Source organism: Pleurodeles waltl, chromosome 9 (assembly GCF_031143425.1).
Source record: "Pleurodeles waltl isolate 20211129_DDA chromosome 9, aPleWal1.hap1.20221129, whole genome shotgun sequence".
In the NCBI taxonomy this organism is placed as follows: domain Eukaryota; kingdom Metazoa; phylum Chordata; class Amphibia; order Caudata; family Salamandridae; genus Pleurodeles; species Pleurodeles waltl.
This window is the reverse complement of record NC_090448.1, coordinates 288,954,455-288,971,823: the sequence shown is the minus strand read 5'-3', so window position 1 is coordinate 288,971,823 and position 17,369 is coordinate 288,954,455. Positions and strand designations below refer to the sequence as shown.

Sequence of the window (17,369 nt, the reverse complement as noted above, 5' to 3'; positions counted from 1 at the left end):
AACTGATGTCAGCTCGCCGGGATGGCACCTATATAGGAGCTGCGCTGTCCTATCCGGCACAAATGATGCTTACAACTGATGCAGAGCAGATCAACGCTACCTAACAGCGCACAGGGGTACTGATCAAGAAAAATCTCCAGATCCAGGGTGACGCCTGGGGTAATTCGAAGTTAAGGAATCCACAACTAGTTTTTCCTCTCTACTGGTAACTTGTTCATTAATCTTAAATCTGCATATATATTCTGAGCCCGTTGCTTCCCTTAACTTTTTGTGTGGTACATAAACATAGCCCTATACCATTAATTCCTCTTTATGTGGTGTTCCACTGGGATCATGGGTGAGTATTCTCCCCATGTACAGCCGACAGTCCTACATCATAGCCTGAAGTCTGTAAAACCATCAGACAATCTGAATCCATGGATTTTCAGTTACACATTCCAGCAGACTGTAGGGACATTCTCAGGCAAGCCAGAGCACTGTATACTAACAACCTACAGAGCTAAAGGGGAGATATTCTGTGTTTGGTGTTCATCCAAAGGCTTCAGTTCTTTCTATATACAGCCCCATCAGATTTTCCCTTGTCTGCTACACCTGGCACGTACAGTCCTCACACTATCATCAGTCAGTGTGCATCTTGCAGCCATAGCTAGATTTTTGATTGCTGGACCTTCATGGTGTCGCAGACTTCACTGAGTTTTCAGAGAGAGGAATTCAGCAAATAAATGGGGACTCTTACTCTAGATATAGAGGAGACAATTTTAGCCTATTTATAGGCTAATGTTGGATTCTTCTGTTGCAGAGCAGTGCTACTACTGTCTCTGACTTCAGCAAGAACACTAAGTGAAATTCAGGAATTTACAATCCATGAACCTTCTTTACATTTTAAGTATCACTGCAGATTAATCCACTGTTTATACCAAAGCCACTACTAATTTTTATCTATGCCTGACTGATGAGGCCTAATCAGGGCGAAACTGGTCTTGGGTTACTTATTTTCCAGGCGAGGGAGGACCTGGCCAGGCAGTTTTGGCTGGACAGTTCCTATTGGAGAAGGACCAGGAATGATTTGCATATGGCTGTGTTCAAACTGAGGTGGCACAGTGAGGAAAAAAAAAACATTGAGGTGAGATGCTAGCCAAAGTGCTTGCCATTGGTTTGACAAATTGCAAACATTCTTCCCCTCACCTTTTGTGTATTTGATGTAACCTCCTAGGTGGCAATGGTATGCCCAGACGTGGGCCCCTTGCTCACTATGCCACTGAAACCAAGCTACACATGACTGATAAGCCCTAATAATATGGACATTAAATCTGTGCAGGCAGCCTATTATGCCTCTAAAATAGAACAGTTCTCCAATTCCCCTAAGGAGAATTTCTCTATATTCAAAGAAATTACTTCTGAACCTGTTTCTACTAATCTAGTGGAAACATTTAAAGAACATAGTAATAATTTGGCACATTTTTTCCAAAAGAAAATCCTTGACATTCAGGCAACCTTTCCTAACAACCTATCCCAAGAGCTTAAATTGACATCTCGGGTTGAATATCTCTGTCCTAGACCCATTCTCTGTCTATCAACCCATGACCGGAGAATTACTTGGCTATTTTCTGTCAAAAATAAAATCAGAATCCCCTTTGGATCATTCCCCTCCGTCCATACTAGCTCAAGGTGCGGATGTCATAGTGCTAGTTCTAACTAATATTCTTAATGACTCTCTCACAGCTGGCAAGCTACCATAAGCCTGGAAACATGCTGGTATTAAACCTTTATTGAAAAAACTATGCTGGATGCAACTCTACTTAGCAATTATAGACCTACTGCTCTCCTTCCTGTAGCATTCAAAACAGTTGAAAAACATGTTAATAAACAAGTAACCGGTTTCTTGGAAGAACACAAGCTTCTTCATCCCACCCAAATGGGTTTCAGATGTCAACGTAGCAGGGAAACTGCCCTACTGGCTGTGACAGAAGACACTCGCCAACATCTAGATGCAGGTGGTAATGCTGCAATCATTCTATTAGATTTGAGTGCTACGTTCGATACAGTGGATCCTAAAATCCTTCTACAAAGAATCACCCAAGCAGGATTTGAGGGTACTACTTTCAATTGGCTCTCCTCTTTTTTTTGGAAGATAGGTCTTTTTTTTCTTTCCAATACCTTTCCTCTTACTTGCGGGGTTCCTCAGTGTTCCTCCCTGAGCCCCACCCTTTTTAATGTCTACATGTCTCCTCTGGCTAGGATTGTGGAACACTATGGTCTATTCTTAATATATTATGCTGATGACACTCATTTGGTGTACTCCTTTTCCACCAATGTGAACTCTGATCAGGCCGCTCTATTTTCCTGCCTTTCAGATGTCGCCAGATGGATGGCAGTCAGCAAGTTTAAATTAAATGACAAAAATTTATTACGTTTGTCGGGAATTCTTCCTTACTTAAAACTCCTATCTCAATCCCAGAAGGACTGAACGGTCTCCCCACCTCCAAACCTAAACTATAAAAAGTTTAGGTGTTTGGCTGGACTCTCGCCTTACAATGGAACAGCATGCAAAAAAAACTTGTGGCCACTTGCTTCAATTTTTTAAGAATCCTTAGGAAAATGTTTAAATCTCTTCCTTTTCTTGCCAGAAGACTCATTACTCAGGCCCTCACATTATCTCGTTTGGACTATGGGAATGTCCTGTTTTAGAGTTCTCCTACTTGCATAGTAAAGAGATTGCAGGTGATACAAAACGCAGCAGTACGCTTACTCATGGACACCCCTAGACATCTATCTGCCAAACCAGCCTTAGATTTCCTCCACTGGCTCCCTATCCAGCAAAGGATAAATTTTAAAACTATGTGTATCGTGCACGAGCTCTTCATGTCAAGGGTCCGGCTTTTCTTTGACAAATTATCACACCCTACACTCCCCGGAGATCTCTTAAATCCTCATCTGCTGTTCTAATTAACACTTGTGTCAAGAAAGCCAGATGGGGAGGCAGATCTTTGCATTTAGAGCAGCTAATATATGGAATTCCCTTCCCTTGGCACTCCGACTGGACAACTCTGAACTTTCTTTTCGTGGAAAACTGAAGACCTTACTCTTTCCAGCATAGTCCCATTTTTGGTTCTCCCTCCTCCGTTTTAGCACTGGAATGCCTCCGGGTAGCCATGCGCTCTATTAATCCACCAAACTAATCAGGGAGAAAACAGTCTTGGGTTGCATGTTTTCCAGTTCAAGGGGGCCTGACCTGATAGTTTGGGCTGGACTGTTTCTATTGAAGCAGGGTCAAGACTGATTTGCCTATGGCTTTGTTCAAACTGAGTTGACATTGTGGGCAGAAGAACAAAGGGTTGGAGCACTACCCCGAGTGATTATCAGTGAGTAGACAAATTGCAACCCTTCCTGTCGTCATCTTTTATGTTTGCTATAGTTTATCCCATGGCTTTACTGGTCATCTCTGGTGAAAGCTGAGACTTGGAGAGCTGCACAGGTACAGTGCTACACTCCCTTCACATTTACTTGCCATGCATGTGAAATAATTCTTCTCCAACGGGATCACACCAATAAAATAAGGTATCTTCTTCTAACTCTGCATGATTGTGTGGCCCACCTCTTATCGGCAAAGGCCCCACATGCATCAAATACCATTCAAAAGCTTTACGGATTGTGCTCTCCCCTACTCCTTCATCATACCTAAGCCTTTAGTAGTACAATGCCACTGTGCCACCCACTAAGTGCTAACTTTCTCCTACCTTATAAATGATGATTGTTCAGCGCAGCTTGCTGTGGTACGTATGAGGGAATATGCTCCAAAAATCTCCCCCCCCCCCAAATCTGTTTTCGGAGGCCACACACCCTACAACAGCTTGACGGAAGGGGAGAAGCCTATTGAGAAGGAACATTTTAGCTAGAACTGCTATCTGGGCTGCTTTTAATATCTTGGCGGCCCTCTATGTCAAAGAAGAGTACGTACTGCTAAATTCAGTATTTTTCACATTGATGGAAATTTCGAAGTTAAAATCGCTTTTAAACAAATTCCAAAATCCTTTTAATGTGCTACTATTCTGCCAATCGTGAATAAGAATTGCCATCATACTAACGAATATTTCAACAATTAAAAATGTCTGGGTGAACAAGAGATATATCCAAATGTTCATCACACATTCTTAACCCTCACTGCTTTGAATAAAGTACTATCTTGTGTTTAAGAAGTGTTCAATACTATGTCCTTGATGGATAATGCTGGTTAATTGGTGTGTGCGGGTGAGGATTGCCTTAATTAATATTGCATCCCTTTCCAAACACAAAGGAGTTTTTTTTTTTTTTTTGTTGCTTAACAAATGCAAGGGTTTTTTAGTTTAACTGAGATCTTGATGAATGAATCCGGACCTTGTTAGTCCCGTACCCACCAGCTTTAAGATGATACATAAAGACAGAAAAAAAAAAACTAAGGACTGAAACTGAACTCATCTATAAAGAGCCCTTGAAGATTACTGCAGATAACTTAATGGAATATGATATGTATTTAGCGGTTGTGGGCTGGAAAATGGCTTTGAAAGCCTCTTGTTTAATCAACCTTTGATCATTTACAAAGTCCTGATGCTCTTTGCTCCTTTTTTTTTTTTTTTTTTTTTTTTTTTTTTTAGAAAAGCTTGCAGACGATGTTAGCTTTTGTATCTTGTGTGATTTTAGCATTGGTTCAAATCCCAGTCATGCCCTTAGCCAAAAAACAAATCCTGCTGAAGACTAGTGTACGCCTAGTACAAGTTGTTAATCGCCAAGGTGGCCACATATTACACCTTGTTAGATCATCTGGTTTAATAAAGTTTAGTCTCCCAACCCTGGTGGTTAGCATGGCCATTTCTTAGTCGAATTTGATATTTTGTCTACTATCCCCTGTAAAATGGGGGCATCTCGAATTCAACCCATTTTCTCTTTATGTTAAAGTAGGATTGATCCATCTCTCAAAAATTCGAAGAGGGCTGTGTAAATATGCCTCAAACAGTGAACCATGAAAGCCTATTATTATTTGTTAATTGTTGTTTGTGTTCCATTAAAAGACCTTGCACAGCCAACAAAGCTCCTCCTATGCAGCCTCCCAGCATCGGTTCAGTCTTTCTTAAAGCTAAAGTCCTGGCAAGTGGAAAGAAACTGGCGTCAATCTCATGACAATATTGCACTGTTCATTTCTAAATCGCATTTGAGGAGCTAAAGCAATTGTTTTTGACAAGATAAAAATGTCTATTTTGGAACCACAAATAAAGACGTCTTTTTTTTTCTCATGGTTAGTGATTCGTACCCATGAAGTATGAGACAAATTGTCCTCCTATTTTGCTGGCATGGTTCAAACCATGTATGAAAGTATTATAAATGGCCCAGTCTCGCATGAGATTAGAACAAATCCCAACTACAAACAAGAAATATTCTCAAAAGGAGTTGACTGCCTTGACAGGCAAGGGATTTCTAAAATGAACCTTACCCCTGCCATTCAGGACAGCACATTCCAACTACATAAGTATTTTAAATCTGGATCTCCTGATAATTTCCCTGCCACAATTTTACAGGACACGAAAAAAAAAGTGACACCTGCAGTCCGAGACTTTCTGAACCATGCATATGCTGATGCCACTCCACTTCTGTTTCGCCTTGACCGCCTACCGATGAGACTCAGCAATTTCTTAAGACCTGTTTTGCTGCTATCCAAACCAGGATGAGCAAATATTTGTTAAAACCGAACAGACAAAACACACATTTTAATGTGTGGCCCTGACTTCTCATGGAACAATAGTTTCTGGCCTGTAAACGTTAGGTTTCCCCCTAATCCAGTCAATGTAGTAAACAATTAAGCCTTAAAATTGACAGACTAGTCCTTGGAGTCTCAATTTGGCGATGTTGTGTCTGCATGCTCCTACCAAATTAAATTCCTCAGGAAAAGTTTCAAAGTCATCTAGTCTGGGATTTGTGCTCAGTTAGTTTAATCATCCATCCTTTTCAGGATAGACAATGCCTACCATTTGGGCATGCATGAAAGTACTTTGCTCAGGCCTTTAACTTATCCAGAATACAGCTGTAAGGCTCACTTAGAAATGTGTAAATTTTAACACATCTCTGAGCTAGATAAGTAAAGGACACATTTTGAAGCTTTATATCCAATCAATAAAGTGATAAATGGTCAGTGCACCTGCTCCCATGACCTGAGTCATCAAATATACTCCTAGACTTGTTTTGTAATCTGCCTTGGAGGTCAGGCAGGTGTTCGTCATTTGGAAAAAAAAAAAAAAAGAAAAAAAAGAAAACCTTGACAGGCAGTCAGCTTAAGAGTCTATAGCTAAATATTTAAAACCTACCTCTTTAACTAGAAAGACAATTGTGACACACCTGTTAAGATTACTGCTGAATTCAGATCACTTGTGAGTAATGCATAGGGTACTGTCAAGTCTTTTTGTTTTGTTTTCTCCTCCTTTTCATCACTCATTCACCTGGTGTCAAAATGCTTCTGTGATCTGTTTGCGCTCAGTAAACATTTCAATCATTCATTCAGCTGGTGGCGTCTAAACAGCTCGCAACCTGTGCTTCCAACACCAAGGTAAAGACTGTGCCCTTATTAGAAGCATTAGGATACACAGAGTTGGTGCTTTAACTTTGAGCTTCACTAGCACAGAACTGCACATGTTCAGCTTGTAGACGCTCCCGAGTCATCACTAATATTCGAAAGCAAAATTGAATTTTCCCTTCCAGCTGTAGCAGTGTGAAACTGAATACATATGGTGATCTTCTACATACAGCATTCTCTGGTTTTCAGACCTAGTATACTTATGCTAAGTGAATAGTATACTCAATACCATTGAATGTACAAATATGAAATATATTAGCATAACATACACGTCTGTAATGGATGCTGACATTTTCGAATGTTTTTGAAGCACGCTTGCAAGTGATTACTCTATGCCTAACTGTTTTAGCCAAGTTTCTGAGCTTCTATGAACGTATCTAGATAAACCCAAATCTTCGCTGTAACCAGGCAACACACTTATCACCTGCATCAATTACAGGCCTTTACTACCATTATCTCTTCACTGTGCTTTAATTTGGAGTCCAGTCATCTCCAAGGATCTTTACAGAATGACTTTCTGTATTTAGGGCAGAGCTATCCAGCCAGGTTTTCAACTTATAACTGTATCTGGATGACTAGCTAGTGAAGGGTAAGACGTTCTGGGAGAATTGTGCACATCATGTCAGACTACAACATAAACATTTCGCAAAGGGATATTTACAGGAAGTAAACATTTTTCTTTTTCTACTGTTTTTGCAGCTTTGTGTGTGCATATATATATGTGTGTGTGTATGTATGTGTATACATATATGTTCGATGGCATGTGTAGCTGCAGATACACATGCTTTGCACATCCCGCCATCTAGTGTTGGGCTCGGAGTGTTACAAGTTGTTTTTCTTCGAAGAAATCTTTTTCGAGTCACGAGACCGAGGGGCTCCTCCCCTTTCGGCTCCATTGCGCATGGTCGTCGACTCCATCTTAGATTGTTTTATTTTCCGCCATCGGGTTCGGACGTGTTCCTTTTCGCTCCGTGTTTCGGTTCGGAAAGATAGTTAGAATCTCAGAAAATTCGACGGTATTTTTTGCATTCGGTATCGGGTTAGTTACAACAGATCGACACTGACTTTTGAAGAGCTCCGGTTGCCCTTCGGGGTTTTTTCGATCCCCCGTCGGGCCTGGTCGGCCCGACCACGTGTCTCTTCAAGGCTAATGGAACGGACCCCATTCCGCTTCTGCCCCAAATGCCACAACAAGTATCCGTATACAGATCAGCACCTGGTCTGTAACTTGTGTTTGTCTCCAGAACACAAAGAAGATACTTGTGAAGCCTGTCAAGCGTTTCGGTCGAGGAAGACACTAAGAGACCGAAGAGCAAGAAGACTGCAAATGGGGTCGGCGCCGACAGGACAAAGACACTTGGAGGAGGAAGAAGAAACCTTTTCCACCCGGAAGAGCTCGATCCCAAAGAGACGCCTAAAACCGTGAGTAAGACGTCGACACACACAACTCACGAGAAGACCACAAAAGCCCAGGGGACGCCACCGCCAGCAGGCCATGGCTTAACCCGAAAAATAGGTGACCGACCATTGGCACCGAAAAAGGGCACGCATGTGTCGAAGTCATCCGACTCCGGTCGAGATACCGGCACACAGCAAACTCGAGCCCGAGACAGCGGGACCGAGCAAGTACGACACCGAGGGGGCAGCACCGAAACAAGTCGGCACCGAGAGACCGGGACGCCGAAAATAAAGAAGGTGTCGTCGGAGCCGAAAAAGGCTACCGAAAAGGTTTCCATTCCGAAACATCCAGCCTCAGAACCGAAATCAGGTTCCTACACAGAGGAACAGTGACTGTCCTCCCAAATGCAAGGACATAAGTTCGGACAAGAACTACAGTCAATGGAGCCAGACTACACTCAGAGAAGGCTCCACATCCAAAAGGACACAGGGAAGATAAGTACTCTTCCCCCAATTAGGATGAAAAGAAGACTTGCCTTTCAAGAAAAGGACAAACAGGCAAAGGTGGCAAAACAAACAACACCGCCACCATCCCTACCACCATCAACGCACACATCACCGGTAGCCACTCCACCACTGATGCAATCCCCAACTCATACTGGAATGAGTCAGGATGATCCCGACGCATGGGATCTTTATGATGCGCCAGTGTCCGATAACAGCCCAGACTGTTACCCAGCGAGGCCGTCGCCACCTGAGGACAGTACAGCTAATACACAGGTGGTGTCAAGAGCAGCTGCATTTCATAACGTCACCTTGCATGCAGAACCTATTGAGGATGACTTTGTTTCATACACTATCCTCGACTCCTAGCCAATACCAAAGCTTACCTATGCTACCCGGAATGCTAAAACACTCCAAACAGGTGTTTCAGGAGCCTGTGAAGGGCAGGGCCATAACTCCAAGAGTAGAAAAAAAGTGCAAGCCACCGCCAACAGACCTTGTATATATCACGCAGCAATTAAAACCAGACTCTGTGGTAGTAGGGGAAGCTCGCAAAAGAGCAAACTCTCACACCTCAGGAGACGCACCACCTCCAGACAAGGAGAGTCGCAAGTTTGACGCTGCGGGGAAAAGGGTTGCAGCACAAGCTGCCAACCAATGGCGTATTGCCAACTCACAGGCACTGCTGGCAAGATATGATAGGGCTCATTGGGACGAAATGCAACATTTCATTGAACACTTACCCAAGGAGTTCCAGAAGAGGGCACAACAAGTGGTGGAGGAAGGACAAAGTATCTCAAATAATCAGATACGGTCAGCAATGGATGCAGCAGATACAGCTGCTAGGATGGTAAATACAGCAGTAACCATAAGGAGACACGCATGGTTGCGTACGTCCGGATTCAAGCCGGAAATACAACAAGCCGTGCTTAATATGCCTTTTAATGGACAGCAGTTGTTTGGGCCGGAGGTGGACACTGCTATCGAAAAACTTAAAAAAGACACTGATACGGCCAAAGCCATGGGCGCACTCTACTCCCCACAGAGCAGAGGCACATTTCGCAAAACGCAGTTTAGAGGGGGGTTTCGAGGACAAACTACAGAACCCACAACCTCACAAACCAGGCCCACTTATCAGAGCCAATATCAGCGGGGAAGTTTTCGGGGACAATATAGAGGGGGACAATTCCAAAAGAGTAGAGGGAAGTTCCAAAGTCCCAAAACTCCTCAAAACAAGCAGTGACTTCCACGTCACAAATCTCCAACACCTAACACCTGTGGGGGGAAGACTAACCAAGTTTTACAAACATTGGGAGGAAATAACAACAGACACTTGGGTCCTAGCAATTATTCAGCATGGTTATTGCATAGAATTTCTCAAATTCCCTCCAAACGTCCCTCCAAAAACACACAATATGTCAAAACAACAAATGGATCTTCTAGGACTAGAGGTCCAAGCATTGCTACAAAAAGGAGCAATAGAATTTGTACCAATTCAACAGAAAGGAACAGGAGTTTACTCTCTGTACTTTCTCATACCCAAAAAGGACAAGACTCTAAGACCCATATTAGATCTCAGAACATTAAATACCTTCATCAAATCAGATCACTTTCACATGGTGACATTACAGGACGTAATCCCACTGCTCAAACAACAAGACTACATGACAACACTAGACCTAAAGGATGCATACTTCCATATACCGATACATCCTTCACACAGAAAGTACTTAAGGGTTTGTATTCCAAGGGGTACATTACCAATTCAAAGTGTTAACATTCGGGATAACAACTGCGCCAAAAGATTTTACAAAATGCCTGGCAGTAGTAGCTGCTCATATCAGAAGGCAGCAAATACATTTTGTTCCCGTACCTAGACGATTGGTTAATCAAAACCAACACGCAAGAACGGTGTTCACAACACACAAATTATTTAATAGAAACCCTCCACAAACTAGGTTTCTCACTCAACTACACAAAGTCACACCTTCTGCCGTGTCAAACACAGCAATACTTAGGGGCGACAATCAACACAATAAAAGGGATTGCCACTCCAAGTCCGCAAAGGGTACAGGCATTTCACAATGTAATACAGGCCATGTATCCAAAACAAAAGATACAAGTCAAAATGGTGATGAAACTACTAGGCATGATGTCCTCATGCATAGCCATTGTCCCAAACGCAAGATTGCACATGCGGCTCTTACAACAGTGCCTAGCATCACAATGGTCACAGGCACAGGGTCAACTTCTAGATCTAGTGTTGATAGACCGCCAAACATACACCTCGCTTCAATGGTTGAACAATATAAATTTAAACCAAGGGCGGCCTTTCCAAGACCCAGTGCCTCAATACGTAATAACAACAGATGCCTCCATGATAGGGTAGAGAGCACACCTCAACCAACACAGCATCCAAGGACAATGGGACACTCAGCAGAGACAGTTTCACATAAATCACTTAGAACTACTGGCAGTGTTTCTAGCTTTGAAAGCATTTCAACCTATAATAAGACACAAACACATTCTTGTCAAAACAGACAACATGACAACGATGTATTATCTGAACAAACAAGGAGGAACACACTCAACACAGTTGTGTCTCCTGGCACAAAGAATATGGCATTGGGCGGTTCACAACCGCATTCGCCTAATAGCACAGTATATTCCAGGGATTCAGAATCAGTTAGCAGACAATCTCTCTCGGGATCACCAGCAGATCCACGAATGGGAGATTCACCCCCAAATAATAAACACCTACTTCCAAAGATGGGGAACACCACAAATAGACCTATTTGCAACAAAAGAAAACGCAAAATGCCAAAACTTCGCATCCAGATACCCACAGGATCAGTCTCAGGGCAATGCATTATGGATGAGTTGGTCAGGGATATTTGCATATGCTTTTCCCCCTCTCCCACTCCTTCCATATCTGGTAAACAAATTGAGTCAAAACAAACTCAAACTCATACTAATAGCACCAACTTGGGCAAGACAACACTGGTATACAACACTACTAGACCTCTCAGTAGTGCCTCATGTCAAACTACCAAACAGACCAGATCTGCTAACCCAACACAAACAACAGATCAGACACCCAAATCCAACATCGCTGAATCTAGCAATTTGGCTCCTGAAGTCTTAGAATTCGGACTTCTGGACCTCACACAAGAATGTATGGAGGTCATAAAACAAGCTAGGAAACCAACCACAAGACATTGCTATGCAAATAAGTGGAAAAGATTTGTTTATTACTGCCATAATAAACAAATACAACCCTTACACGCATCTGCTAAAGACATCGTCAGCTACCTACTGCACTTACAAAAGTCAAAGCTAGCTTTTTCATCTGTTAAAATTCATCTCACCGCTATTTCAGCTTATCTACAAATTACGCATTCAACATCACTATTTAGGATCCCAGTCATAAAGGCTTTTATGGAGGGTCTGAAAAGAATTATCCCACCAAGGACGCCACCAGTTCCTTCGTGGAACCTTAACATTGTCTTAACACGGCTCATGGGTCCACCGTTTGAACCCATGCACTCATGTGAGATACAATACTTAACATGGAAAGTAGCATTTCTAATTGCCATCACATCTCTAAGAAGAGTAAGTGAGATGCAAGCATTTACCATACAAGAACCCTTTATTCAAATACACAAGCATAAAGTAGTTTTACGAACAAATCCTAAGTTCTTACCAAAAGTCATATCACCGTTCCACTTGAATCAAACAGTAGAACTACCAGTGTTCTTTCCAGAGCCAGATTCTGTAGCTGAAAGAGCACTACATACATTAGACATCAAAAGAGCGTTAATGTACTACATTGACAGAACAAAACAAATTCGAAAAACGAAACAATTGTTTGTTGCTTTCCAAAAACCTCACACAGGAAACCCAATATCCAAACAAGGCATTGCTAGATAGATAGTTAAATGCATTCAAACCTGTTATCTCAAAGCAAAAAGAGAACTGCCTATAACACCAAAGGCACACTCAACTAGAAAGAAAGGTGCTACCATGGCCTTTCTAGGAAACATTCCAATGACTGAAATATGTAAGGCAGCCACATGGTCTACGCCTCATACGTTTACCAAACAGTACTGTGTGGATGTGTTAACAGCACAACAAGCCACAGTAGGACAAGCAGTACTACGAACTTTGTTCCAAACAACTTCAACTCCTACAGACTGAACCACCGCTTTTGGGGAGATAACTGCTTACTAGTCTATGCAAAGCATGTGTATCTGCAGCTACACATGCCATCGAACGGAAAATGTCACTTACCCAGTGTACATCTGTTCGTGGCATGAGACGCTGCAGATTCACATGCGCCCGCCCGCCTCCCCGGGAGCCTGTAGCCGTTTGAAGTTGATCTTGAAAATTTTTTAATATATCACTTTAAACCACATTATGTACATACATACTTACTCCATTGCATGGGCACTATTACTATAATACACAACTCCTACCTCACCCTCTGCGGGGAAAACAATCTAAGATGGAGTCGACGCCCATGCGCAATGGAGCCGAAAGGGGAGGAGTCCCTCGGTCTCGTGACTCGAAAAAGACTTCTTCGAAGAAAAACAACTTGTAACACTCCGAGCCCAACACTAGATGGCGGGATGTGCAAAGCATGTGAATCTGCAGCGTCTCATGCCACGAACAGATGTACACTGGGTAAGTGACATTTTCCATACAAAACATTAACATGCATGTACCTGTATAAATAACTATAAATCAGATGTGTGATAGGAAAAACCTGATACTAGTTGTCTTGTTTGCATTTTAGGTGGGTGTCCCTGCGATTGGCTTCTCACCCATGAATAAAACACCCATATTGCTACACGACCACAACGAGTATTTGAATGAACAGATCTTCCTGAAGGGCATTGATATCTACACTCGGATCATCTCCTCCCTTGCCAGTGTTGCCCCTCAGCCTGGAGAGTGACAGGCCTTGTGGTGTGCTCTAGGTGCAATGGAACCAAAGAGAGTGGAGCAGAGATGCATCATGACTCCATCCTCCATAGGACTCTCTGGTCCCCGCAGTCTAAGCGTGGCCCTGGCTTGGCACATACCACCAGTGCTGAATGTATTTATGATCTGCCATCTGAATCAAAGTAAAAGCCTCTAGACTTTTAATCTCCTTCCACACTTCCCCACTCAAGCCTTATGCTGTGTGTCAGATTGAGTTATAACTAAAATAGAGATGAGGCTCTCCAGATTCCACCCCCCCCCATATCTATACAGTTGTGCCAAGAGTGAGAGTCCACGTTGAAAGACTGCCTTTACCTTTCTCTTTGGCTTGACTCTGCTTTCTGGGGAGGTCCATTGTTGATATCTGCTTCTCCTGGGGCAATTGATGACCTTCACAAATGAGAAGGTTTGAGAGCAGGGGTTCCATCCTTATTTGAACTTTGGAAAGGCTTAGAGGGGCCAGTTTAAATGAGAGATACTTCTGTGGCCTAAGTATCCGCCCTTATTCAGTGGATCGTCCCCTGATGACACACCAGCAATTACGTAAGCTCCACGTACAGATTCAAATCAGTGGCTTCAGCAGTGATAGAGACTCACACGCGTTCCATTGATAAACTGAACATGTCTTCTAAAGGTCCTTCAGGAAGAGAACTATTGATGGAAAACCGATCACGATTGGAGCTCTTTGCTGCATGTTCTCGGGGACTATCCTCTCACTTTTGTTTCCAGTCTTCGTCCCTTGAAAGTGAAGCTTAGTCTCCATGTTCCTGGAATTCGTTTTTTTTTCAATTTCAAAAGAAACTAAAGAATTTGACCATAATATAGTTAGCATGCATCTGAGCTGTATTCCACATAATTGGTTAATGGCATATCTAGGGGATAGAGAGGGGTCCGGATGTGTGGAGAAAGGAAAGAGGAACGTTGTTTCTAGCTAGACATATAGAAACGATAAGTCCCCATCTATGGAAGAAAAGGCTGCTCAAAAAAGTCATAAACGTGTTCCCTGGAGCCTTCATTTGTCCCTTCTTTTCCATCCCACAATTGGGATTCAATCTTCATTAATAGGGGCATTCTTAATAATTACATTACAGTTATGTTCCTAAATTCAAGTTGTTCATTAAAACTACTGAATTGTCCATTACTGCAATCACAAGGGCATATTGATGTATGCTCACTGTCATGGTGGCCTTATACCTTTGTACATGTCCAGTTCACATTCTGATAATCAGTTCCTGTCTCAGGGATGGTGTCCAGGGCCTATTTGTAAACTGAGATTATTGTTTTTGCACAACCAAATGGTTTTTAAGTACAAAATGGCTTATGCACTCATACATATCATGTCCTGAATCAAATAATGTGTTTGTAACATTTTACAGTTATGTACTTATGAAGATGTACATTCTGTCAATTTCGTAGATTTTCATCCACCTTAAATTTAAACGTGGAAGTAGTTTTTGGTGTTTCAGGGTGGGCCAACGTGCATTTCAGAGTAGCTTGCATGTCCTAGAAAGGATGCTACTTAGGCCCTTATGTAGTAATGTAATGAAATGCAGGTCTGCAAGCAAAGTCGCTGTGTTGCATGAAAGGGAGAGAACTGAAATACTCCATATTTATAAAGATATGGAGCATTTCCACTCTCTTTTTGCACTGGCGCACTATGTGCGCCCAAGCACCCACTCAGGCACCCTTGCGGCATGGTGCAAGGGTCTCTGTGTTAAAAGCAGGATTCTTTCAATCTTTAGAGGCACTTTCATCTTTCAGTGTGTGCTGTGGAATGTAGGACACGTGGAAAGAGGAAATAACAAAAGGAAATGAAGGTATTTCTCCTTATTACGCCTCACTTGGGAAGGTGTAGCATTTTGACACATTCCCAAGTTTACAAGTCTTTTGTAAATCTGGGATTGTGCCATGGATGGATGCAAGGGAACTCCCATGTTGCACCCATGGAACACCTCCCTTTCTGAAATGTAATGTAGCACAAGCAGCTGCCTTGTGTAACATTTATTTATAAAGCCACAGAAGGCACACAAAGCAGGCCTTGCGCGGCGATGTAAATATTCATGAATCCTGGCACTGGCCTTACATCACCTTGTGTGGTGCAAGGGCAGCCAAAGGCTTCCTAAATATGGGATACCAGGCGTAAGACCTTTAGACACATCAGTCCCTTCGTTCTTTGAAAGATGGAGCAGTGGCTTTCCAAGCAGTTAAGGCCTTCACTGTCCTAGCCCAAAAAGGGAAAGCAATCTTAAGAAAAAAGGTATTGTGCCCATTGATAATGTAGTAAGATTTACTGCTACCCTAACTTGTCAGTGTTGCAGATCTCCATGCTCATCTTTCACAGAGAGGAAAGCCTAAACTCCCATACTGTACTTTGCTTCCTGCCTGATAATGTGCCTTACACCTCAGTGGGGTAAGAAGCTGTATATAAATGCAGTGTGCTATGAGGGTCGGTACAAGAGGAATTTCAGGACGCAATTAGAGTTAATCATGGCAGTCAAGGACAGTAAGTTTGTAAAAGATCACATGGGCCTCCAAGTGAGTTCCAATAGGTTAATTCTGTCAAGACCTGTGCATTATTGTCACATCGCTATAGTTAAGTTACGCTATTTCTGCACATACTTGGCTTCCACTTTATATCCGTATGCCAGGATTCTAAAATCAGGGCAGGCTTGACCATCAGCACTGTGAAAATTTCACATAATAAAGAATTGTTAAACTTCATGCCAGTGATGAACGATGTGGTTTTCTTTCTCTGTTGTCCAGTTTCCAAATAATTAGTTTTGTTTCGGATGCAATGATCCATAAAATGTTCATATCATAAAAACAAAATAAATAAGTATGCAGCTTAAAACAGTTAAAAATGAATTTCTCCACCATTTCTGAAAATATTACAAAGTTTTACTTCATTTCCAAACATTCAGCCCTGTCCTAAATACATATAACTACTTTGACTTCTTGTACAAAGCAGAAACCCTCCTACAGCTAGAAATACATAGAATCATTACCATTTAATACCCCTCATTTTTGAGTCTGTAGGCTGTTCCTGGTGAACCTGACTGCTTGTAATCCTGCAAAAAAAGTAAATCATTCTTTATGTCCTACGTGTTGTAATTCAGAAATAATAGTCTCAACCAGTGGAGCAATTGATAGGTCTTTTTTTTCACTAATTACACCATTCTTTCCCTTCTAGTGAAGGTGACATTTTTTTCTTGTATAAAAGCTTGTTTAAGAGGGTAGTTCATGATTTCCTTTCCCTTGCCCAAAACGTTTAGCCTCCGTATATCCAGTAGTCCTATTTAGACATTGAAGAAGTGTTTCTCAATTACTCGTAAACAGTATGCCACCTTCAGGAAAAGGGGAAAATCGGGTTCCATCTGCCTCTGACTATTGTTTTTAGATGCAAATTGACTACATTTAATAAGCATAATGGAGCCATAGAAGAGCACTAGCCCCAAGTTGTTTCAGCACATCTCTTAACCGATTCTCTGTAAGCTTCCAAATTGTATCCTGTCGCTAATTGAACCCCCAGTGTCAACGGCTTGTATTTTACCTCATACCCTGTAAGACCAGATGTAATTGGAGGAGAAATTTACCATTTCCACTTTGTAAATTGGGCAACGTTTTAAAATGTATTTTTCTTGACATATACTGTAAAGTTGAAAGTCTCTGGACTAGTGGGTGCTCATTCTGACCCATTGTACATTTGTCTGTGTAGGGCTTTCTGATTTCCTTACATACTAATTACAAGTGGTGTGCCTGAGTAGTTCTTGGGGACTTGATAGATGTTGTATGCAGAGATGTGGGGCCCTCTTTACGTATGTAAGAAGGGCATCCAAAGCCTGAAAGTAGTTGTTCTCATAGTAACTAATTGCTGTGATGCTACCTG

The 17,369-nt window shown here is 42.2% G+C and overlaps 1 protein-coding gene across 1 annotated transcript in view; it reads left to right on the top strand.

The window, feature by feature from the left end:
- Nucleotides 1–16,204, top strand: part of ACY1 (aminoacylase 1) — a 91,498-nt gene extending 75,294 nt beyond the window's left edge. Inside the window, exon 15 of the mRNA XM_069206741.1 lies at nt 13,296–16,204. Coding sequence (XP_069062842.1) covers nt 13,296–13,457 — 162 coding nt within the window. The 3' untranslated portion in view covers nt 13,458–16,204. The remainder of the gene's footprint in view (nt 1–13,295) is intronic.
- Nucleotides 16,205–17,369: the final 1,165 nt, after the last annotated feature.